This window comes from Sparus aurata, chromosome 17, assembly GCF_900880675.1.
Source record: "Sparus aurata chromosome 17, fSpaAur1.1, whole genome shotgun sequence".
NCBI lineage: Eukaryota > Metazoa > Chordata > Actinopteri > Spariformes > Sparidae > Sparus > Sparus aurata.
The window spans coordinates 11486521-11510787 of record NC_044203.1 but is presented as its reverse complement, the minus strand read 5'-3'; the positions used below and the strand labels follow the sequence as shown (position 1 = coordinate 11510787).

The window sequence follows — 24267 nt, the reverse complement described above, 5'->3', positions numbered from 1 at the left end:
GAGCCAAGCTAAGTCAGACGGGCTTAGACAGTAAAACAGACACAGGGGCCATCAGGATCATGCCGCAATCCCCGTGCGATGGCCAGTGACGAGGGAATCAAGTCCGACTGGCGCTTTTTTGTTTTCTTTAGTTGTTCGGCTAACTCTCGAAAGGCGCTGACATCCGTGCAGTCTCCTCTGATGATCCAACAGCGCGCACATATTTTTTGATAAAAATAGTTCATCAGTTCACCGCGGACGAAAATGCTGGGAGGGGGGTGGGGGATGTGTTTGATGTGTTCCCAGAGCTCCTGTTGCACAGGGGAGAGAGGTAAAGCCAATTCAGGAAGGGCTTGATCCTCTCTAAGGCCTGTGCTGCATCAACCACTTGTCAAACACCGGGCAGACAGACAGCTGAGTGGCTCTGACAGATCTGATCACAGACACGGGCAAATAACAGTCACCGCCGCTCAGCTCCTCTATCCAGGCACCGCTCGCACACTCCTGTCAATAATCCACCTCCGACTCACTAAAACACAAACAGAGGGCTCCGAGGCATATGGCAGACATTTTCTTGTTGTTTTTAGCTGTGTATGATTACAGTGCAATTTCAACGGTCATTTCAGGGTCTCACCTCGCCGAGGAGAGGTTTGTGTACTCCAGAAGGCAGCAGCATCTGTCGGAGATGCAGCAGGAGACGGAGAAAAGGAATCAAATCAAAGGGAGACTTAAGCTCCCACTAATCTGAACGAAACGTCTCAAGGCCTGTTGGGATCACGGTCCTGAACCTTGCCACCCAGCGGGAAGGAGCGTTTATGTTTGAAGGGATTGGATATGGTACTTGGAATGGGTCGAGTTTCATCACATCGACCACTCAATCATGTCTTGAGATTTTCTTTAGGGGGCCATCATGTTATATCCCCTGACAGGGCAGTATAATGGGTGTTTCTGGCAAGACACAACACTCATGTGTTTGATGTCGATGCGTGCGAATCACACTAAATGAACAACTACAGATACGCAAATGTGAGCGTCTGAAACTAGGAGGACAGCACCCACCTCAAGAAACATTGTGGGTATTTTATTGTAAATGACTAAAACTTTATTTTTATCATAAAATTCCCTCTGAGAACATGTCTTTATGTCAATATTATATATTTAAATCAATAAAATGGTGATACATATTCCACTATTTACATTTTGTATGAATACATCTGCCTGCAACCACTGAAACTGGACAAACACAAGTTCAGGATTGCATCTTGCACAGAACACCCATCATAAGTTACAGAGATCACAGGCTGACTTTGACTTACAGGATGTCTGAGATTTAGTGATCTAGCCAACGTCTTTTCTCCCTCTCTGCGAAGGATGTCAAGTTTTTATGAAGCTCTTGTCTTTTTAAATGTATACTGTATATTACAATTACAATTTTCTTCAATAGGAAAACTTTGAGAAGTTTCGACCCGGCTGTACGGTGTATGAGGGTAATGAAAATCACATTGATGTAGAAAATGTAAAAAACAATAAGAACTACCAAGGTTTAAAGCGTGATACAAGCGTTTTATGTTTTCTTTAAAAGAACATACTATATGTATGGCTGTTATGTTAAAACTTCTACTGTGAATGTTTCTGTTTTAGTAACAGTCAAAAGACCAAATTTAATTTCAAAAGTGTCGCTCATCGTGACCGACCCAGAGAGAAATATCACCTGATCCTGCATCTGTCTTGCCGGGCTACAAGCTTTGTGCTCGTGCCCGAACCACAGCGGGTCGACAGATCGGCATCCTTTGAGCAACTACTTGCAGATGCGTGTGTCGTTAAGATGTGACAAACAGCGAGAGAAGTGGCTGTTGGTTTGAAAACAGAAATAGTGGCTGCTCAAGAGGTTAGCAAAGGGCAAGGACCGGCACTGAAGGCTTTTCTCATGGAAAATATGTCTTCCCTCTTCTCTCAACGGGCTTCAGTAGGCGTTGAATTGATTAACCAATTGCGATCAACTCTGTTGGTGGTAGTGCTCTCCTGATGTTGATCTGATTGATTGAAGTTAGCCGGTGTTATACAGTGACAGCCAGATGGTTTCTCCAATAAATCCACTCTACGCTGCCTGCCAGCGACAAATGACGAAGTTAGTGGCTAGCTGGGGAACACTGGAGAATTTAGCGAGACAGATATGTTCTGCAGTAGTTAATGCACTATCACCTTTGTAAGAGGATAATATGTTGACGTTGACTTTACAGTTAGGCGCCTTGCTGGCTCCAGACCAGTGACTTTTCATTTACTCACAGAAGATGGACTTTGCTGGTTGGTGCTTGTGTTTTATGCAGTGAGAAAACATGTTAAGGTCTCTAACTTGTGCCTGTATATGCTCTGTTAAGCTGAAATCCCTAACCTGTGACATCACCTGAGTGTTTGGATTTTTTCCTGTTGATGGGAGTGTAGTGCCCTACAACTGTGGTAAATTGGCCCTGGCCTCTACTTACCACTATAATGGCTGTGCTTTTAGTCTGCATCCCCCCTGTATTTGTCACCGTTAGCTCACACACACAAAAAAACACCCAGACACACACACAGACAAGGCCGGCAGGCCTATACTTGCATTTTGTTGTGTCTGCATGTCTGCTTGCTGGGTCCACGCTCGTGGACATGAGTGGGTCAGAAGCCACAACCTCTCTGTGAATCACCAGCTGTAATTAAAAGCTGTGATGTCTCCATAAAGACGCCCTCCAGTGATGGAGAAAGAGAGGGAAGGATGGTGAAAAGAGGAGAGGAGAGGAGAGGAGAGGAGAGGAGAGGAGAGGAGAGGAGAGGAGAGGAGAGGAGCTTCTGGTGGCTGAGCCAGTGCAACTGTGCACCAGATGTTCCTCGCCTTCCCTCTTCACTCCTCTAGCCAGACCACTGGAGAGGGAGAACTCCAGTGCACGCAGCGCTGCCTCGAACAATGTGCGCCACGCGAACACATCCTCCTCCGTGACATGCACGTTGCTCCTCAGACAGCACTGCACTGTGATATGTGATACATGATGTGAGAGAGTGTCACTCGAGTGGGAGGCAGGAAAAGAGAATGGAAACAGGGACCAGGGAAAAAGGGTAGATAATGTGGTGACTTGTTCTGCCTGTGAGGTCTGTTTTATTGTCTGTCGGTGTCTATTACGCGCGTCTCACGCTCTGGCTGCGTGAATGTGTGCGTCTGGAAGCGCGTGTGTGTGCATCCTCTTGTGCCTGGTGCGGCGTAGATGTTGGAGATGAAAGGGTTTGTGGCCCACAGGAGAGCTGGCAGCGGTGTCGGACTGGAGGTCTGGCAGACAGAGAGCGGAGGTGCAGGGATGTAGCATGATGACACAGCTCGGGTTATCTAAATATGAGTTGAGGAACCCCGGAACAGGGGCCTGTGCTACACAGGGTCAAACCCATGAACCAGATGTTATTTTGTGCCTGTATTCCATACATTTCACCATTTCAAATATTTTGAATAAAGTTTTCCTAGAAGGCTATGCCTGTCAGGGTGGAAGAGTCTCTAAAACTACATCATAGCACACTCCAAATCCATACTCTTGATTTTTTTTTAAAGCAGGGTGAGCAGGTTTCATTACAAGTTTTACAGATTGCCACCCCTGAAGCCGCTCTATAAAAATCCTTTTAACACCTCACTGTATCGATTTCTCTGGTCAGCCTTCTGGCATAAAATCAGGAAGAATTCACAAGTCGTATCACAAGTGGTCATCTCTGGCTGGCAGTCATCAAGTCTTTTAAAAGAGACCAAAACGGAGCCCCGCATATGAGTTGAACTCTACTTCAAAGATCTCATCGCAAGCTGTTGCCATCCATCCCCGTAAAGACACAGACCGTGTCTCGGCTACTGTAAAAAATCACAGGGTGTAACAGCACAAGCTGCCCAACGAGGGAAAGCTCGCCGAAGGTGCGCTTTACAGCTCCAACCGTGTCATGGGCAATATCAGCCCATATACTGCCCAGCGGGGGGAAATAGCTCCCGTTTGTGGAGCATGAGAACATGAAAACATTCCACTTCTGTACAGTATCTCCCCCTCCTCCTTCTTTCCCCCTCCAGTTTGCTGCCACTTTGTTTGTTTGCGTACGTCTGTTTTTGATGGGGCTGTTGATGTCGGGCCCATATGCCTCATTTCCTCTGCCAGAAGACGACAACGGAAGCCTCGCAAAACCAACGCAGCGTTCCTGCTGTTTGATAAAGCCGTGCAGAACTACTGTGTGCATGCGAGAACACCCGGGTGTTTGAGCTTACAAACGATCAATTTTAGATTGAATTTCGTGACTGGGTGTAAACACCAACTTTTGACAATGTTTTGGCCTCTATTCAATTCACTCTCGAAAGATACCCACATCTGCTGGCTTGGATTTATTGGAAAAGCATTACTACCGATGCACGCTTCACAATAAAGCGAGTCAAACAAATAGGAGGACTGCTGCATCTAATGTGTGTACACGAGGCAGTTCTGCAAAACCACAACTCAACTAGGCCAAAGAGTGTGAAAAAAAAAAAAAAAAAAAGAGAAAAGAAAAGAAAAATCCCTCGCTCACACCCCTCCTCTTTCTTCCTGCTTGGAAAAGACCAGATGACAATAATGTGGAGTATAGAGCCCCAGTGAGCGCCGCTGACCCCTCCTCCTCCACCGCTCCCTCCCTCCATCCCCTCCACCCCCCTGGTCTTTGAAAGGCCTCCACATGTTTATGGCTCATGCCTGTGGTATGACGATGGATTCTCCATATAAAAGCCAGCAGGATCATGGGGTGTTTCAAATATTGCTCTCTGAAGACAGTTGCTGACAAAATGACAGCAGCCATATTTATTTTGGTCAGAGAGCAGGGGCACTTAGTGGGAAGTTAATCAGAGACCCCTCCTCCACCTCCTGCCCCCACCAATGAGGAATGTACCCAGGGCAGAGAAGTCTCAGAGACTACTGGTAACGACTTTCGCCTCAGATGGAAGATTTAATGCCGCAAACTGCGCGAGAGGCAAAAAAAAGAAACCCGAAAGTTTGGTTTCAGACTATCAGCATAAAGCAAGCGTTGATTGCCTGTCCAGATACAAGCCCAGATAATCAATTTTCATCTGGTTAGGAGGAGATATGAAACAGAAGCGCAGAGATGGAGGGGAAAAAAAAAAAAGAATAATCTATGGCAGAGACTTGCAAATATGGGATAGCTAAAACAGAACTTGTGTTAATTTGTGACTGTGACCGCAGCGGTGACCATAACTGCCATTGGCATCGGGATGCTGGAGACCAGGCCAAGTCATGACAGGTTGATGTGTCTTTCCTCTTCACCCATGCTCTTTTTCACTACAGCACAGTGCGAAGCTTCCAAAATACTTTGTGTCATCTCAGCTTTACGGCTTCACAGTCGTGCGTACAGCATGAGGGAATCATCATTGTGTTTCTGAGTTTTTTTTTTAAACTTCACAACCAGTTTCGGCAGCGTTTAATTAAATAGATGAACGATGCAAGCATGTCCGGTGGGTGGTGGTGGTGGTGGCGTCGGCGAGGTGTCTCAGGCCCTGTGTGCGGAGCCGGGCCATCCATGCTGTCCAAAGGGGGCAGGGTACTTCTGAGGCCTTCTCACCAGCTACTGTGTCAGCCCCTATGGAGCTGCCTTATTAAATGAAGATTAAGCCGTGGCTCCCCAAGTCACAACAGGCTGCGGTGTGAGGCACACATAATCACTATGACAGGGCGGCTGCCAATTAGAGCCCTCCTTCTGTCATGGGAAAATGCTCCTCACTCCGCTCCCGCTGGCGGGAAGAACTTATCCGGATTGTCCGTGATATTACCCGGGCCAGAGATCACCGTTAATCACCCAGTCATTCCACTGTGGCAGAAATCAGAGCGGGACTTGTCATCTGCGCACCAGCTCTCCCTTCCAAAAGTCCTGACTTCCCGTAGAGCACACCCGGGGAACATTAATTGGAATAATGAGATAAGTACGTGAAGGAACCGAAGTGCAAACCTCTGTTTTCTAGTGCTTTGGGTAGACTTCAAGGCGGTGGCTCAAGCAGAGCAGAGCTCGATTGTTGTTTGGCTTGGACAAACAGCACCAAGAGCTCTTCCCCAGAGAAGAGACGAACACATTCGATCAATTAGCCTCATGTTGAAAGCGTGCGTCTGTTTAAGGAAGAAGCTGGCCTGATGGTATAAGCCTAGATCTGACAAAAACACATCCAGAAATGTGTTTGGATGTCGGGTTTCCAAGCCAAACACAGGCCAGACTCAGATGTGATCATGCTGAGTGCGTAACTAAAATGCTCAGAACTGAATGGCATCTTTCGCCAGAGCCTAAACCTCTTGGCTCAGCAAGTATAAACACCGAAATTGTGTGTCACACGCTCGTATGCATGCACGCGCATTAACTGCTTGCTTGAACGCAAGAAACCGGAATTGTTTGGTGTCTCAAACGTTGTGCACTACAGACAAGGCGGTTGAGCTTCCTCCAGAGCGGATTTGAGGCAATCACCATTGCTCTGTGCATCGGTTTACAGGAGCACAGAGTTTGGAGCAGATGGTTCGCAGACGGTGCGGACCAGGAGGTCCACAGCGCTGTGGATTCACCGCAGAACCAGACTGGCTCAGACAGAACCTGGCGTAAATCCCACCAGTCAACCAAATCCTCATGGGTCTGGTCGATCCGAGGCGGATCTGGGTTCACTTTGGTCTCCTGCACCAGACTGTAGGTGCTTGTGGGGAAAATTAAACGACTGCCCGCCTCTCCGTCTTGTCCAATGGCCTTAAATACAGGCAAAGACCTCGAAGGGCCTTTAGATGTCACGATGCGGAGGAGTGATGAGGTGGGTTTATGCTCTTCCACACCCCTGCCGCAGAACGTGTAACAAAACTTGTTTATCCAGGGTTTCAAATTGATGGCGGAGGGAATAGATCAGGCATCGTGGCTGCGAGAGGTAGTTATCACAGTTACAGTGCAAACACAAACTGCACACAGAAGTTATGACAGACAGTATTAGTGGTGTCTGGACCCAAGCACTCGGATGACTGATGGGATGGAAGGCTTGGCCTCGGCTGAGCCCTACAGCAGAAAGGGTTTCTCTGGTTACACACACGGGAGATCAATACTCCCACAAAGGCCTGCAGCTCTCCAAGTACAGGTACATAATCCAGTGGCCAAAGATAATCATTGTGTGTTCCCTTCTCTTTCCCTGCCTCTCGCTGCTTTTCCTTCGTTTTCTTTCCATGAGGTCAGCAGGGTGGCTGTGAGTCTTCACGAGCAGTCATAAAGGCATTCGGAGAGTAAATTGTGCATCACTGTTCAGGAAAACCGGGTCTTAAATATGCTTCTGTTATCAGTTCCAAAATTTGCTGTGAAGCCATGATTTTTTACTGTTCCATAACTTCATATTGTAAAACTTCTGTTCTCGTCTGGGTTCGCTCTGTGCTTGGCCGCTTCTTTGCACCCACACAAGCCCGTTAAAAAGAAGCTTCTTTTAACCTACAAATCAAGCAAGCAGAGCAGAGTAGAGCAGCACAAATGTCACCCTGGCCTGCTACCATAAAGACTCCTGTGCCGTCTGAGAATCTGAAAGCCGATTTGTTAAAAAAAAAAAAACTGTTGGAAATTAGCCCGAGTTGCAGTGGTGTGTTTGTGTTGGACTTTACTCCCTCTTAAATCTCAAATCAGGGATTAGATTAAGTGGGAGTTTTTTTTTCGAGAGCTTTAACATTTTAAGTTGTTTACTCAACATCTAATGTCAGTGGCGTGGCAGAAGCAGCTGTTGTTCAAAGATTAAAGTGACAGCGGATGGGCAAGAGAGGAAGAGGGGAAATGCACAGATGGATTGATAGGGGACGCAGTGGCATCAGGAAACAAAAAAAAAATGAGGCAGAGGAAGAACAACTTGTCACAGGCGTCTATTTGTAAACCAGTGAATCCGATGACGGGTTGCTGGGAAATCTCTGTAGGGAATTCCTTAATGGCATCAATATGGAGCAGCCGGGCGCTGCCGCGTTATCACTCTCCTCACCTTCCCTTCAGCTCACAAGACGGAGAGAGAAGGGGAATCCAGTCTGTGGATGCTGATAGTGCCGGAGCAGCTATTAATAAACTCTCTTTATTGTTTATAGCCCGTCCAGAGCACCATCCGGAGGATAGAAGAGCATCCTACCATCTCAAGGGTACGATGCAAACGCCTGGCACATGCAGCAGCCGGGCAGCCGTGAGAGAAGAAGTATTCCTTTAGAGACTGTCTCGCACGTTTGTTACTTGCACCAAATTTTAAACAGCTGAGTGAAAACTGTAGAATTTCACAAACACTGCCAGGCAGGCTTTTTCTAATTGACGTTTTCTAATTGAAGTAATGTGATAAATAGCAGCGGGAACCCCAGATAAATATTGGCGCAGTTGTTTAATCTCATTGCCAGAAACAAACAAGCAGGTCAAACTATTCAATATGGACACTTAAATGAGCACTGTCTAGTATTGGAGAAATAATTTTAATATTTACAGCACCAATGAGGTTATAGCACAGACTCAGAGGTATTTATTGTTTTTCCGTGACTGAATAAAAAAGCTGTTCTCAGAGGAAAATAAGGTCCCCAGATCTCTGTTTGAGGCTATAAAAGGTGGCAGGGTCCGCCACATATAAACAAAGTAAAGCAGTATGAAATTGTGTTCAGTTCGAAGATCAGTTTGTTTATTTAGTTTATTCAGTCTAAAAAAGTTTGTTTATTTAGTTCGTTCAGGCATCAAATAGCAGTCGATGAAGATCTTACCCTTCTGATTCAAATGTCTTCTCCAAAACTACATAGTGGCCCTGTGAACTGACAAGTAGACCACCAACCCCCATGAAGAGTTAACATTTTGTTCTTATAAAAAGCGTATGAAAGACAAAAATACTGTAATAATAATAATAATAATAATAATAATAATAATAATGATAATAATAATCAATGATTTCCCTTTTTGCAGTGAACCCTTCTGGTCCCCTCAAGGATCCTGAGAGAACACTGCCTCACTATTCTGTGTGACCCAGCTGCTGGAAACGCACCGAATCCAATTTTTATTTTCCACAACCTTCAAAAGCGTGCCTAAAATTAGCCTGACAGTTGGATGAAAATAGCTCTTGTGACAGTGCACCGCCACATGTTTTGTCTTCTCCGCGTGCGCCGCGCAGCCTTTTCCTCCCCGCCATTTTCGTGAGTGTGTTATCAGGACACGGCTGTTCTGGCAAACACCGGCTGAGAACGGCAAATGAGTCCCAGCAGCGCGAATGATATACGGTGTTTACACTGTACGGAACACATCAGACACGGTTTACACAATTCTTCATGTTTGCTGTGAAAACGCCTCTCCTCTTGACATTATCTGGGCTTTACTTTCCCTGCCTGCGTGTGTTTTACACAGGGATTAGATCTCTGGCGACACAGAGGGAAAAGAAGAAGATCGCTCGCGTTGTCCTCGCCCGGCTCCGGCTAAGCTGGGAGACAGGGATCTGTCGATGACGTCCAGTGTAATTTAAATACGTGGAAATGTAGAAATGCAAGCCATGGTGATAAGATAAGCATTTCCATAAATAGTGTATACCTACATGATGCTTCCTCCGTCTCCGTTTAATCCACAGCATCTTTACGGTCTGCGGTTATATAATCCTGTGCTTATCCTAAACACTGGTGTCTGGTGTCCAGCGAGAAGAGCAGATAGAAGTGTTCACTTTTAGACTGTCTCGTGTTCCAAGTGATCATTACACAGCACTTCTTGTATTTATCATGTTTTCTTTCGGATGTAAACTCCATACAGTTCTAGAATGTATTTAGAGATTAAATTTACGATATTGCGTTGCACAGCCCGTTATTTTCAAGAGGTACAGGGGACATATGGCTTGCAAAGTGTGTGTATGTATTTCACGAAGAAGTCAATTCTTGAACCTCCGCTTCCTGATCACCTGGCCTCTCCTCCCGTTGGAACCGCGCTTTATTATCAGTCACGGGAAGTGATTATTTTACAATGTCAGTCGGCCGAGCTCCCATGCGACGGCTCTGGACCTCGTCCCGTCCGACTTCTGCCGCTTACATTTTTTGCGTTGTATTTATTTGAACTGAAGAGTGTTGCATTTCACTGGCTTTTGCCAAGTGGGGGATTTTTAACTAGCGGTCGAGCGGCGGGGAATTAACAACACATGCCTAAGTCTGAAATTTACCTTTATTAAACGGGCCACCGCAGCACTTCACAAGCCCGGAGAGCCTCAAGATGCACACACAGTGACACTTTTACGCACAGCTGAGGCAGCAGAGACGTAACTCAGTCACCGGACGAGGAACTGCGCTGAGAGGTTGGAAACGGCCGCCGGGGAGCAGCAGCTTTAAGTAAGATGGACATGGGGAGTCCGCTGCGGGTTTCTAAAGGGTCCGAAGATGAATGGCCCTGCCGTGCACTCAATTTAGACTTCACAACAATATCCCGTCAGTGACTTCATGCTCGAGATAATTAACGACAGTAACCATGCGCAACAATGCCAAATTTTAATTAAAGAAGGTCATAAAGTGTCTCGGAAAAAGGTCAAGCAGGCACAGAAAAGTCATGAAGAGGTGCACGGGGGGGGGGGGGGGGGGGGGGGCTGGGGAGAGTTTCCCTCACAAACAGGATGGGAGCTTTTAGGAACTAAATGTGCCATGGAATCACAGTTTCCAACCCAGACAGCAGCGACTGCCGTATTAGTGCTGAAATATGAGAAACTATCGGGGTTTACTTCGAGTTTATTTATTCTTTCACCACTTTACTCAATGATCCTCCCATTCAACACTCCAGGCCAAAAATGGAGAGAAATCCTCGAGGTTTGAATATTTCCCCCTTTCTGTTCAACAATGTTTTTCTCTTTTTGACAGCCTGAATGATATCTGCCACCGTAATTGCTTCCTTATTTGGTGAATTAAATATTTACACTTGGCCTATCCTAATCCAAAGTTTATGAGAGATGTAAAAGTACATTAGGGGAGAAGACATTTATTTTAAAAGCACTGCTAACCGGGGCCATCACCCCAAATGGTGTGTTTGGACCGTCTGAGAGAAAATGGTTTACTTTTTGAGAGAAAAAATATTTCCCTTAGCTGTATTCGCACACGGAGAGATTCCAGATTTGACTTCTCATTTAATGGCCTGACATACATGCTGTGTGCACCGCAAATATCTCTCGAGCTGACGGGAGGAAACAGAGACGGCCATTGAGGAAACCTGCAGTTCGTACTTTGAAGAATTCCACTGAGGGGAGGAAGGGAGATGGGGGAAAAATATACCTCAGAAAAAGAAAAAAAAAAAACTGGCTAGAACAAGGCCCGCCATGGAAAAATACTGATATTTCATGCACGGAAACGCCACTGTGCACCTCAAAAACGCAGACGCTGAAAAAACAAAGTTTGAGCGCAAGGTACAAGAGGTTACATGAAACAGGTGGAACGCAGAGAGGGGGGAAAGAGCCCTCCTATGGGATAAGTGGGCTGTTTTTCTTTAATATTCACCAGAGTAGTGTAAAGTGAACGTGGATGGAGTTCGGACGGACTGACAGAATAGCTCTCTCACACACACCACCATATGGCCGAATGGTACGACATCCTTACCTCTCCTGCAGTGCCTCATGGCCATTTTGCACATCCTGGACTCAGCGATGGTGGGACAGGGTATTGTGTCCTTGGGTGGTTTCTTTACAATGTGCCGCGTCCGGGTCTCCAGACCCCACTTATAGCCACAGGTTTTGTTTCTCCTGGTGCAGGCTCCCCATTCGCTCCACTGGCCCACCTCGCAGCCCTCTGCAGAGACACACAGAAACAGTGATGTGCAGTGAAACCACAGCAGTGTGCCGTTTAGAGGCAACTCAAAGACCCCGGGTCAAGCTTTAATACAGGGTGAGGGAGCTTTACTGGCGTGCTGTAACCTCTTTGTGTGTGGTCCCGGCTGAACTGCTCGTTTTTTGGTGCAAAATAAGCAGTTGAACCGAGAAATTATAGATCACTGTGTGCAGGTAAAGAAAGTGCAAAAGTGCTGTTTACTCTCTTGAAACTTTTTTGGTTCATATGTCTGTGTTGTCTCACGTACCTCCACACTCCATGGTGTCCTCGAGCGGGGCAAAGCCCTCGGGGCACTTGTCAAAGCAGCGCCCTTTGTGTAGGTAAAAATCTGACTTGCACTTGGTGCAGAAGTCTTTGCTGAAGCAGGACTCGCAGTTCTCTATCCTGCACCCTGGAGGAAAAGAAGGGGAGAAAGAGAAGAGTCGTCAGGGTCTGAGCAACCCTCTCATCTGGAGTTGATCGAAAGCTAAGGGGTTTGGGGAAGGGGGTTCTTGAAAGGATTATACTGTCTCTGCCGCAGAAAAAGCAGTCGATGCCCTGTGAATCATTTCTCTCCAGGGCTCAAGTGTATTTCAGAGAGCTTGTTTTGCCCGACAGTTTTTTTTCTTTCATCTTCCTGTTCTTGTTTAGAGAGGGCGAATCAACAGTGTGAAAACGCAACAGCGGAGACGGTGAGAAATTATGTCACGCTGACCCCTTTCAACAATTGCACCAGTCTGGAAACAGACACACACGCTCACATGTTTTCAACTAAAGCTGCGCTGCAACAGGAAGAATACATCCCATCAGGGCTCTGAATAGTTTCCTTAATATGCTTTCTTATCACTCCACACTGCTCCGATCCTTCCGTAGCGGAGGATTATTGGGAGGTCAGGTTTTGTTTTAAGCGTGTGCTGGCCAGCTGTGAGGATCCTTTACGTTTTGGCTACAATATGAAAGGGGGGGGGCCTTGGGGGGAACAACAACATCATGCGCTGCCTTTCCAAACAAATGCTGATGCATTTAGTCAGCAAACACACAACAGCACACTTATCCTCCCACGCCACACCCTGCCGCTGCGCATGACACACAGCGCCGCGCTCACAAAGAAAGGCACGTCGATGTGTCACCGAGCTCTTACCCTGCAAATAGCACGTCAGGCAGGGCCAAATTACAACAACCACACTAACAGGGCGACGCACAGGCCCACATGATTAGAAGGAGCCTCCCCAGAGCTGTCTAATTTACGATGCTGCTCAGAAAGCTCTATTACCCAATCGGCTTGCACAGTCAAGGGAACCACAGTCTCTAACCTGCAGCCACCGTCTCCAGGTAGGGTGTCATCTGCTCCTCTCGTTGTGTCTCGCACGGGGGACGCAACCGTGCATTAGCGCGCGCGCGCTCTTCTCGCACAAACCCGCGCCGGTGTGATTTCCAGCATGTGAGAACGACGGAGGCTGAGGGCTGCTCTTTTATCTGTGACCCTTGCAGGGCCCGAGGAAGGGAAGGTTCTCACAATCACACCCCTTAATTACACCATCTCCAGCTAACCATCAGGCCTCCTCCTCGACATTCCTCCAAAACGAGGGGGTCCCTCCCCGCTTTACTTTGAACCCTAAAGTATGGCCTCTGCCCACTCACTCTGGTCTCACGCTTTCCCGACCAGTCTAAACAAACCGTGGACACACGCACGCACATGCACAAACACACACATACCAATCAGATATGGCTGGAGATAGAGCCACTCTGCAGTGATGCCGCGCTCCACAATCTGAAAAATGTAGATCTCTTTGGTGATTTCCTGTTATTAATTCAATCATATCATATCATTTAGCTCATCTGGGTATTACTTTTCGTCCGGTTTTGATCTTACATCTCAACATGTGTCTTGGATCTCTAAAGTCTAAAGGAGGTATTAAAAGCATTTTGCCGTCCTTTTTTTTCAAAAGCCCTCTGACACTCGTCCACATTTTCTGGGTGAAACTGAATCAGTCAGGCTTGGGTTTGATACAAGACAATACCGGGAGCAGGCTAATAAATCACCGAGCTAATTGGAGAGCACAAAGCTGTCTTTTAGCCTTCACATTTCCCAGGCCTGTCATCACCTGAGAGACTTTTAGCTCCCAAACAAAAAATAAAAGAGTAAGAGGGGGAACAAGAACATCTGGCAGTACTCTCAAGGGCCGGGGTTGTTGTGCAATCCTCGGTTATTGACAGTAAATACGAGCACCGCAGATGTGAGAAACACTGTATCCTTGCAGCAGCAGAAGCACTCAACAAGGTTTTTGATTAAAACATCACCGCTGGTTTCAGTTTCAGATGCGGTAAGGCGATGGCTCGAATGCTGGGAAATCCTGTTTTCTAAATAGAAGATAAGTAATACGGTTACTCTTGAGAGGTGGAGGAGGTGGACGTCACATCAATGCGGCTCCATGGGAGTTAGAATGCAGGGAGGCAAAGCCGGAGGGTCAGAGGTCATCGGAGAACGAGGTGGGTCGGAAGGGATCACCATGACAGACATTTATCCCTCTGTCCAGTTATCTGGCAAAAGGCTATCTGGGACAGCGAGGGGCTATCAGTGACACTGGAGAAGCTCCCACACTGATGGCCGGGCCGAATCGGCCTTCAGTCAGGCAGCTCGTCCAGCAGCTCCAGAAACAGATACAGGGGAGCGGGTTCATTCTCCCTGCGGGATTAACCTCTGGACCACCTTAAAGTCTTCATCGAGGTGCCTCGGGGAGACTAATGAGAAATAATGAGGTCATCAGATCCCATTGAGGGCCCACTGTTCCTGGGACTTAAACGTATTATCATCATTATCTCCCAGCCCGGTTCTGGCCGTGAGTTATAATATGAACGCAAGAGGAAAAGCCGTACGTTTCAGCTTGGTGAGGAATTTCGAAGGCTGCCAACTAAGCGACCGAGGGTGCACGATTTGGAGAGCTCAGTCTTGCACCAGTTCAACCCTTACCCATACTGCTGTTATAATTTTTGTGCTGTTTGTCACCCTCACCGAGGAGGTTTTGCTTTTTCGTGCTCATTTGTTGGTTTGTTAACCGGGATTACACAAAAACTACTGAACAGATTTTCACAAAGCTTGGATGGAAGATTGGTCTCGGCCCAGAGCAGAACCCATTAACTTTTGAAAATTTTAAATTGCAAGATAGGGCATTTTTTTTAGACATTTCCCCATATTTTCTCTGGGAATAATGCATTGATCTTGCTGAAAAAAAAAAAAAACCTGGCTGGTATCGATGAACGAGTACAATTTGATGGAGATCCAACTGAAAATCTGGATCTAGCAGATTTAAAAAATGTTTTATTTGGTATTGGAGAAGGTTTGATTGAATTAAAGGGGACTGTTGGGCCTCGGCACATTCCTGTTAGATTTTTCACTTGAATTTTATGTGGTCTGCATGTCAAGTGCATTTGTATCGAGAGATGAGTCACCGAGCGTTGTGAACTAATGGTGCATGCTTGGCAGAAGCCGGTCCCTCCGCTGTGGTCTGGATAAGGAACCCACGGATTTTTATCACAGACTCTCAAAGCCTCATGTTTGACTGCAGTTCCTCCGCAGGGTGACATGTGTAATCGCTATTTATCTACATGAATATTCACAAAGCAAGGAAAGGGTGCTAAATCATTCTGCAAAGATTGATGAATCTCTTGTGTTCCAGATGGGATCTTTTACGTTATCTGAGCTGGAGGTTCGGTTGTCTACCGAGAGAGTCTCGGCCTCCTCTCAGAGAGCTAACCAGACCCGATGTTGCGCAGCAGGAGTGTCCATGTCGTAAAAAGGCCTGGCAGTGCGAGGGGGAAAACAAGCCCCATTTTTCCATCTCTCGCCTCCAAGCTGAGGCGAACAACTCTGACCTACTCTCTAGGCTCTGGGTTTGGCTGACATGGAAGCTCTGGCTTGCTCACTGCCACCCAGCCATGTCATGTGGAGCTGCGGATGGCAGGAGTTCATGGCAAAGGCCAGAGCTGCCATGTTCTTCCCAGCTCTCCCTCCGTGCTGTTTTTTTTCCACATGGGTGCTCCCCACACGCCGGTGTGGAGCTAGGTGAAGCAGAGGTGCTGTTCCTGTCAGTCAGCATCTCCCAGAGAGAGCACAGGGATGACAGATGTGTCAGCGGTCCTCTCGGCTTCTTCAATCCAAGGAACACAGTCTGTCATACACCAGGACGTGCTCCTGTATCTGCTCAGCCAGCTCCGGCACACACACAGACAGCTTTGGCTTCAGACAGCGGTCAAGCACAGACAGCTCTTCCACTCGCACCGTAGTATGCACAATTACACAATGTTTTGAGGATAAACCCGATTCAACTCTTGGGCTTGGTTTGGTGGGTCTCTTGTATTGTCTGGCAAATCCGAGAGTGCCGTTTGTAAAGCTGCGATGATTAAATGTCCCTCGGTAAAGCTCAAAGGCCAAAAGCAACTGGTCTTTTTGTTGGTTAGACTATGCAATGGAAATACCCACAAGCTCAGAATTAGAGCGAGAAAGAGAGAGCTCGGATGAGGGACATGGAGAGGCAGAGCAGGAGCGAGAGCTGCCAGCGCTGCCAATTAAAGGTTGCAAAACTCACGCAAGTGCCTCACGCAGCGTCTGTACTCATTTGGCTGAGGCTCACGACGCATGGCTCCAGTCCATCTCCAACCCAACAAATTCCCATGATAAGACAATGTTGGAAAATCCAGCCCGATCACCTTCCACTTCCAGCCTTAATTTAATGTGACAAAGCAGCGAGAAGTACAACAATGGGATTTGGTAACAGATTCCCTCCGTCCAAGAAATGCAGTAAAGAAGAAATCACATTTTGGCAATCCCGAATAATTACCTTCGACAGACGACTCTCTGGTGGCACATGAGGCTGGCACAGAGCGAGCTGTTATATTTAAACCACACTTCCAGGATATTGGCAATCTCAGGCCTTGATCAGACTGGTTGTTGGCTGGCAACGAACACAGCACGGGTCTCTGCGTGTTTTAAAAGCCCGCTGTAGCGGGGTAATGCAACTGGGTTGGTGGGTAGAGTATGTGTGCGTAACAGTGGGGGGTCTATAATACACCCAGAGGGAGGAAGCTTTGAATAGAGCTGCGCTCCCATGCTGACCCTCTCAACACGTTCTCTTTTCAAAGACAGCTCTGATAGTCGGCTTTAAGCTCGTAATTCTTTCAGCCAGAGAACTCGCTTGTGATACAAAATGACAGAATATGCTTTGGCTGGGAACGTATGTTAAAACCGAGGTATTATGAAATGTGACTGAGGCGAGAGCATGACTGCTCCACATTCACACAGATTTGGCCGTACATAAAGCAGCACACTGTGTGACCGTTGCTACAAATCTTCCCTGCCGAGCAGTGGGTTGACACCCACAGACACTGGTGTGGGGCCTCTTCTGGGCAGCTGATAAGAGCCCCTGTGGATAACACTGGAGTTACTGCATATGGTTTATGGCTCATATCAATCCGCCCATTAGCTGCTGAAAGGAGTTCTTGCAAAGTAGAGACCGAGGAGCATAATATATGGACTTAAAGAAAGGTATTACGTAACGAGAAGACATTGCTAATGACGCAGCTACGTCTCAGTAGTGGCAGTTAACACTTGCGGCTCCCATTTCTCGGGCCTCTTTGGAATCCAGCTGAAGTGTAGCTGTAAATGGGCTTCCCGTTATGTTATATGCAGGAAAGTACGGTTTCCATTGTTTTTGGCTCTAATTATGGCGATATGTTCTCTGCAGTGCAGGGGAAGTCCTGGAAACAGTGAGCCTACAGTTTAGTTTCTCAAGTAGTGCTGAGAAATTAGTAGGTTATGTTTGGTAAGGCTGATAAATTAGGGTGCTGAATCAGCACTGTATACTGAGAACTGGGAATGCAGATTTCATTTTCTGTTATAAGAGTATTTCAAAATCATATTGAGATAATACTGCAAGCTACTGTTTCCCAACATGACTCTACCCTTTTGTGTCCAGACTCTAAATGGTAACTCCACCAGTTTTACACATTAAAGTGTGTTTACAGGTCTTGGGGAGTACGACTGACTATGTGAAAAAAAGGAGTATAAAGCCTTTTGTGGCTCCAGATGAAGCTGCGTGTCATCTGATAAATTGCCTCCGATTTGTCACTCAGTGGCTTAGATGCATTGTGGGTAATATAAGTACTTGGTTTTCAAAAAGCTGTTCATTCCTATAGCACTGTTGGACTCATTATGGACAGTTTAAAAAAAACGTTATATATTATTAATTTTTATACCACAGAAACAGAGATATTGCCTTTTTTATTCTGCACTTACTTTTAAACTTTTCAATACCTGGCCTCTACATTGCCCACTTGCTACTTACGGAACATATCGAGTTGGCAATTACCCATAATAACAATACATGTATGAATTTAGATCTTAGATTTTAGAATAAAACCATGTAGCACATGTTTCACATCCGTTATGTGTCACCGTCCCGTTGGTTCAGCTGTAAATTAATACAGTTGATCATAAAGTTGAGAGTTGGGTGTCACATTTCTGGTTATTGACTTTTTCAACATCTAGACATAATCTTTTAAGAGAATGCAGGCTCCAGCCAACCGATGATGCAGAAAAGTAATACTCCTGTAATGTTTACTAAATGTAATGTTTACTAAATTTCACAAACAGCGTTTTAGTTTAGCATAGTAAATGCGTGTATTCATCCTCTCCCTCCAACCAAAGCTCTCTCTGTCACATGCCTCAGGAGCCCCTTCAGAAAAACTCAAACTGAGGTTTTCAGCCAGCGAGGGGCTGAGTATATAAGCCTCTTGCTTGTCTAGCTCTTGTTTTCTTTTACCCGGGCAGTCCAAAAGTCTTGAATGAGATAAGATCATGCAGACAAACTCTAGTGTAATAATAAGCAGCTGCTCTCTAAGCGATTTCAGAGACTGCGCTTAAAGCGCATGATAACGGAGACGTAATACTGCGTTCCAGGGCCTCCTTGGAAACCAGGAGCACGCGGCAGGTCTGGCCACGCCGGCCCGAGAGCCCCTCGCCGCCATTTGTCTGCTGTGCCTTTGAGCTCTTGCATACCGGTTGCCTGTGTCAACTCTCGCAAACTACTCACTGACCCGACAATTAGCTTCCAACCCCCAGAAAATCTCCGTTTATGGAGGTTGGACATGCGCTGTTTAGTGAAAATGACATGCGGAGCGCAGCTGAGAACGAGGGTCAAATAGGAAACTGGATTAGAGAGCCATGACTGAAGCAGCGATCACATCAAAGTAGGTCTCGCTCTGAGATCTGATGCTACGTGACAATACAAGATGTTGTTCTATGAGCGGTTGGTACGGAGAGGGATTCAGATTAACTTGCCACACATCAGGATGAGTTAGAATCAAAACTCACCCAGCATGGGGATATGGCGGTTAGGATAGCAGGGTTAGAGTGAAAAAATAAAAGACTTTTCACTGGAGAACAAGATGTCTTTCTCTTCCAATTTTCTCTGGGTCCTGAAAACAGTTGGAAATGACTGTTTCTGGTTAAAACTGCTGTAGACATGACTTTTCTAAGCGGCTCTCTGTGATCACATTAGCCTAAATGACACAGAGATGTTACAACATAAGTAATTGACCTTACTTGGTAATTTATTTGCTAGTTACTTGAAAAATGCCTCACATCTCCTGTTAGTATGCAACACATCTAAATTAAACAGAATGGTTTAAGTCGTTTTGAGTGTGTGCCCCATGTACAAGACGATGAGTCTTCACTCCATTGGACCAGGTTCAAATCAAACCTGATGTCCTTTACTGCATGTCGTCCCAACTCTCCCCCCACTTTCCTGTAACAATCCACTGCTTTTCTGTCTATTAATGCAGGCATAAAAGTAAGGTGGCAGAATGGGACGCAGGCATGTTTCGAAAGCGCTGCCAGACGCATAAGTAGAGCATCACCATAGACCCCGATGTTGTGGTGTTGATGCCTCTTTTGCTTGTAAGCCAGCGCTAGGATCTCTGTGTATAGAGGGCTTGTGAAACAGCAGGGTTCGCACTCCAGACACATCTCCCAATGCCTCTTGTTACTGCTTTATGCATTGGTTCCCATCTCTGATGTAGAATACCAGCTTGGCCAGGTAAACATGAACATGCGTTGACTTTCGGATTTCTGGGTACTGAACTCTTTTCTAAACCATCTCATGGTACCAACATCCGCAGCTGGCTGGTGCAGCTAGAATATGCTTTTCATTTTCATTATCATATGGAGCCAACGGATGTTCTTGCATCTCAGTCGGCAGCGATTGGGTAAGCAAAACGTTTTTTTTTTTGTGTTTTTTTTCTAGCTGCGGTTGCTACATGTTCGCATTATTGGGCCCAAAGGTCCGGACACCCTCCTCTGGGGCTTCATTTTAGTGCATCTGTCAGGAGTTTGGCTCAGGGAACCAAATGAGTTCAAGTTCCTCTCTGTTTTCATATGAAACACTCAGCCAACACCTCGGGCTCCGTGTAAACCTATAAAGTCTCCCTCTCTCTCACTCTCCCTCTCTCAGTGTATATTCCATGTTAAAATAAGGTTATGAGATCGGGGTGGTACAAACGGAGTACAGGGACACATTTCATTAATTGGATTTTGGAGTTGTTCTTTAACAAGAATCATGAGGACCTTTCCATTTTTTCACTGTTATTATTGGAGGGTTTCTTTTTTTTATTGGTAAAAAGTAATTCAAAGTGTGTGAGACCGAAGGTGTGGTCTATTTCAAGTTATTAAATGAAAACAATGTTTTCCAGCAAACAGTTTTGTTAAAAGATTAAAAAAAAAAAAACACATATTTCTTACAATCAGGTGACTATTAGCAAAATGTTTAATGTGATTGATGAAACACGCTTCTAATCTGAAGGGTTAAAGGGGCAATATCTGAGTTTGTGTTATTACCTCATTAATATTTGCTAATGTATAAGCAAATATTAATGAGGTAATAACACAATCTCAGATTTTTTTTTTTTTCCATTACTGAATAAACAAACTGTTCTCAGGGGAAAATAAGGCCCCAGAACACTAGTTGAAGCTATAAAAGGTGGCAGGGTCCGCCACATATAAACAAAGTAAGACAGGATGAAACTATGTTGTCCTTTCAGGTCAGTTTGTTTATTTCAGTCATGAAAACAAAGAATTTGTTAATTTAGCTTGTTTAAGCATAAAAAAATCAGTGGATAAAGATGTTTCTCTTCTGATCAAAATTTCTTCATCCAAAACTACATCGAGCATCCTGCTGCTTCGTTTTTCTTTATCAAACTTTAATGAAGAAGCACTTGTTGGTGCAGGATCTGGACACTTCAGTCGTGACTGGCTTTCTATTCAAAGTCAAACACTACTTTGGCTGCCAAAAGAAATCACACTGTCTGGTTAAAGTCTCAATCCACAGACCGCGCAGGCATCAACAAAAGACGTCACTTTATGCCAGAATGCTAATATATAATCATCTCTGTTGTTCAGATGATACTCACTGACTCATTTGTACATGTGACCATTGTCTCTGGAGTAGGCTTGGCCGAATCTTCAGAGCATCTTGGTTGCATTTGCACCTGGATTTCATGCCTTCAGACATTCCCGGTGACTATAGGAAGTCCGGTAATGCGAGTGTAAAGGGAGTGTTAAAGAGAAATGAGAAACAGCGCTCATCCTAGCTGGAGTTCACCGCTAAATCCCGCGGGAGACACTGCGAGGACGAGGCTTCACTACTTACATCCACCTGTGTGAACAGATGAGCCGTTCAAATTGCGAGGCATGTGTGTCTCCTTTGGATTATCGACAATAAATCATGTGTTGTGGGAAGAAGGGGATGTTGAGGGAATGTGTATGTGTGCCTGGGGATGATGGGGGGTGTTGGGAAAAAAGGAGGAGGACATCAGCAGCGTGTGAGACGGAGGAGTTTAGGTGGAGTGCGGGGGTAGATTTAAACATGGAGGGACTTACTGGAGCACATGTTGAGCTCAGGGCTGCGCATGCCGTAGTATCCGGCTGGACAGTCGTGAAGACACTCCCCGTACTGCCTCATCCGCTCCCTCCGCAAAAACAGGAAGAGTTTGGGCTGGCAGTTTACACAGCCATTGTCTCTGGAGCACACCGAGCAGCCTTTACAGATGGGGTACGCTCCATAGCTAGCTGTAGGACAAACAGAGGAGGAAACAGCAAAGGTGGTTAATAAGATGGTATTAAAGGTGTCAATAGTTCAGTCAAAGTGTTGTTGGATGGTCGAACGGTATGAAACCGACTCCGGCATCAATTTGCGGCTGCCTCCAACAATTCTACCAACTTTTTGGAATTGACAACCAACAACATGTACGGCAGCTTCACACTGATAAATAAAAAGGATTTAATTTTGATGAAAAAATATAATTACTTTCCAGCATTTTTGTTTGGATTTGTTCGGTGGGCGTAAAATAAAATATATATATATTTGTGACAAATCACTTTCGGAGCTTGTATTTGTGTATCTTAATTATCAAAATACAATATTCAGTGTTATTCTCAAATAAGACACATTTGATCACCAGGTTCAAACGGTAGAAAGAAACAACCGCATGTTATTTGTGCTCCTCATGACCAGTAGCTTGAGAAACGATGCTGCTTTGGTGTTTCCCACTAAGACATGAGTCTTCAACAGGTGTCCTCACCGTTAATTATTGTTTGACATTATTTGAAACATTTTTTTCAGGTTCGATCTTGTCCGCCATTTGTTTCTTGCCAAAGAAAAGGAACATCCTGTTTAAACTGTTCTTTAAAGATCCCTAATCATGACTTATCAATCATGATCAGAGTAAGAATGCAGAAGGTCTGTCAATTAAAGAAACCTCTTAACAATACAATAGCCGTTTGCTACCGCCCCCTGGCCCACCGTTTAGTTTCAGTTTAGGCTCTCCAAGGGAAAGAGATCAGGCACCCCTGGGTTTAAGAAAATGTTGCAATGTCTAAATAGGAAGTGATTGCTGTTGTTTTCGCCACAGATGCATTAGAAGATGATTTACCTTGGCAGTGCGGAAAGCTGTTTAGCTTGTACTGTAACGGAAAAGCGGAATCACTTTGGACTGTTGTATCATCACTCAGCGGTGGATGACCCTGACTTCACCCAACAACAGGGACAGGGTGAACTAGAGGCACCAGACTCAACTGTGGGAGGGCTGACCAACAGAAGACAACCCACGTACAAGAATCAAACCCAAACAACCATAATAGATATATCAGCAGGATATTCTCTAACTCATAGTAAATATGTTCAATTCAACAATTTGTCATTCATGCAAACTCTGGCTCCCCTCTCAGCGTCCGAATGCTGATTGGTTATGAATGTGAATATTGCATTAATTCTGGTCAGGGCTGGCCTCCTGAACAATTGTGTTGAGACAGCCGATGAAAGACCCCAAAACCGCAGTGGCTCTGGCCTCAGCTCGAGTTGCCTGCAGAAGACAAAGGGAGCCAGGAAAGAGACAGTCCATTCCACAATAAGTGACTTTCAGCGTAAACTCCTTAGCGTCCCGTTTACAGGAAAATGTCCTTGGGCGAATCCAGTCTCTCCGAACGAGAGATACTTCAATTGATGTAAGCCAAGTCTTAAATATCACAAGCAGGGACCGGTTAACAGCGCCGCTCAAACCGAGCGACCTACCACAACGCTTAATAAAACACTGCGCAGCAAACTGGACAAACCCTGAGAGACAGAGCAGAGCATGCCTGCGTTACTGGCCGTGGACGCGCATATTAGATTTCTCTGAACGGATTCACCCAGACGAAAGTGAGCGCTAAGTGGGCCCAGTGCAAGCATCAGTTAGTAATCATGTGAAAATCAGTCAGCGGATGTCGGACTCATCTTTTTTCATTCCTTTTGTTGGAGCGCTGGGAGATAGTCTACGGAGAGGTGCGCCGGCGCTGCCAAACTGCACTCACTCTCCCGAAGCCAGGGCTGGATGGAAGTAAGATTAAGTGCTAATCAGAATGTGTCTCCGAGGGTCTTCAGGGATGAGGCTTACAGCGACACCCCATCGATCACAGCAGCGCCGGGGATGTGCGCTGCGTGCCTATTCATCACACACACACACACACACACACACACACACACACTCGCGATGGTTCATCTCCAGTCGGTGCTTGCTCGGTAAGACATGAAGGAGAAATGAAAAAAAAAAAAACCCAAATTATGTCTGGTTTCATCTCGTCCAATCCTCAGATGGAAAACCGTGTCCCATGTCCAACTGTCAATCCAGTGTCTTAGATATTATCATTTCCTATTTCAGCTGAGTATCCTCAGAGTCAGCTGGCTCTACTAGTTGGACACAGGTGCTGTTTTTTCAAGTTCGTAAACGGCCAAAGTACAAAATGCACGGCTTTTCTTCTCACTGTCTGATGTAGTTTTTCATATTTTATTCATGAATATTCTTACATTACCACACGTTATGAGCAGCAAGCTGTATAAAAGTGTTACCCTTTTCCAGTCAGGTAACACCGCAACCTAATTCCCCAAAACATATATCGTATTTC

The 24267-nt window shown here is 45.8% G+C and overlaps 1 protein-coding gene across 3 annotated transcripts in view; it reads right to left on the bottom strand.

Moving 5' to 3' along the window:
• rspo2 (R-spondin 2) overlaps window positions 1–24267 on the bottom strand; it is a 60644-nt gene that overhangs the window by 12122 nt on the left and 24255 nt on the right. For all 3 annotated transcript variants that reach the window (XM_030392729.1, XM_030392727.1, XM_030392728.1), the window contains 3 exons: window positions 21709–21897; window positions 12046–12189; window positions 11571–11759 (listed from right to left, as the gene is read on the bottom strand). In XM_030392729.1, coding sequence (XP_030248589.1) covers window positions 11571–11759; window positions 12046–12189; window positions 21709–21897 — 522 coding nt within the window. The remainder of the gene's footprint in view (window positions 1–11570; window positions 11760–12045; window positions 12190–21708; window positions 21898–24267) is intronic.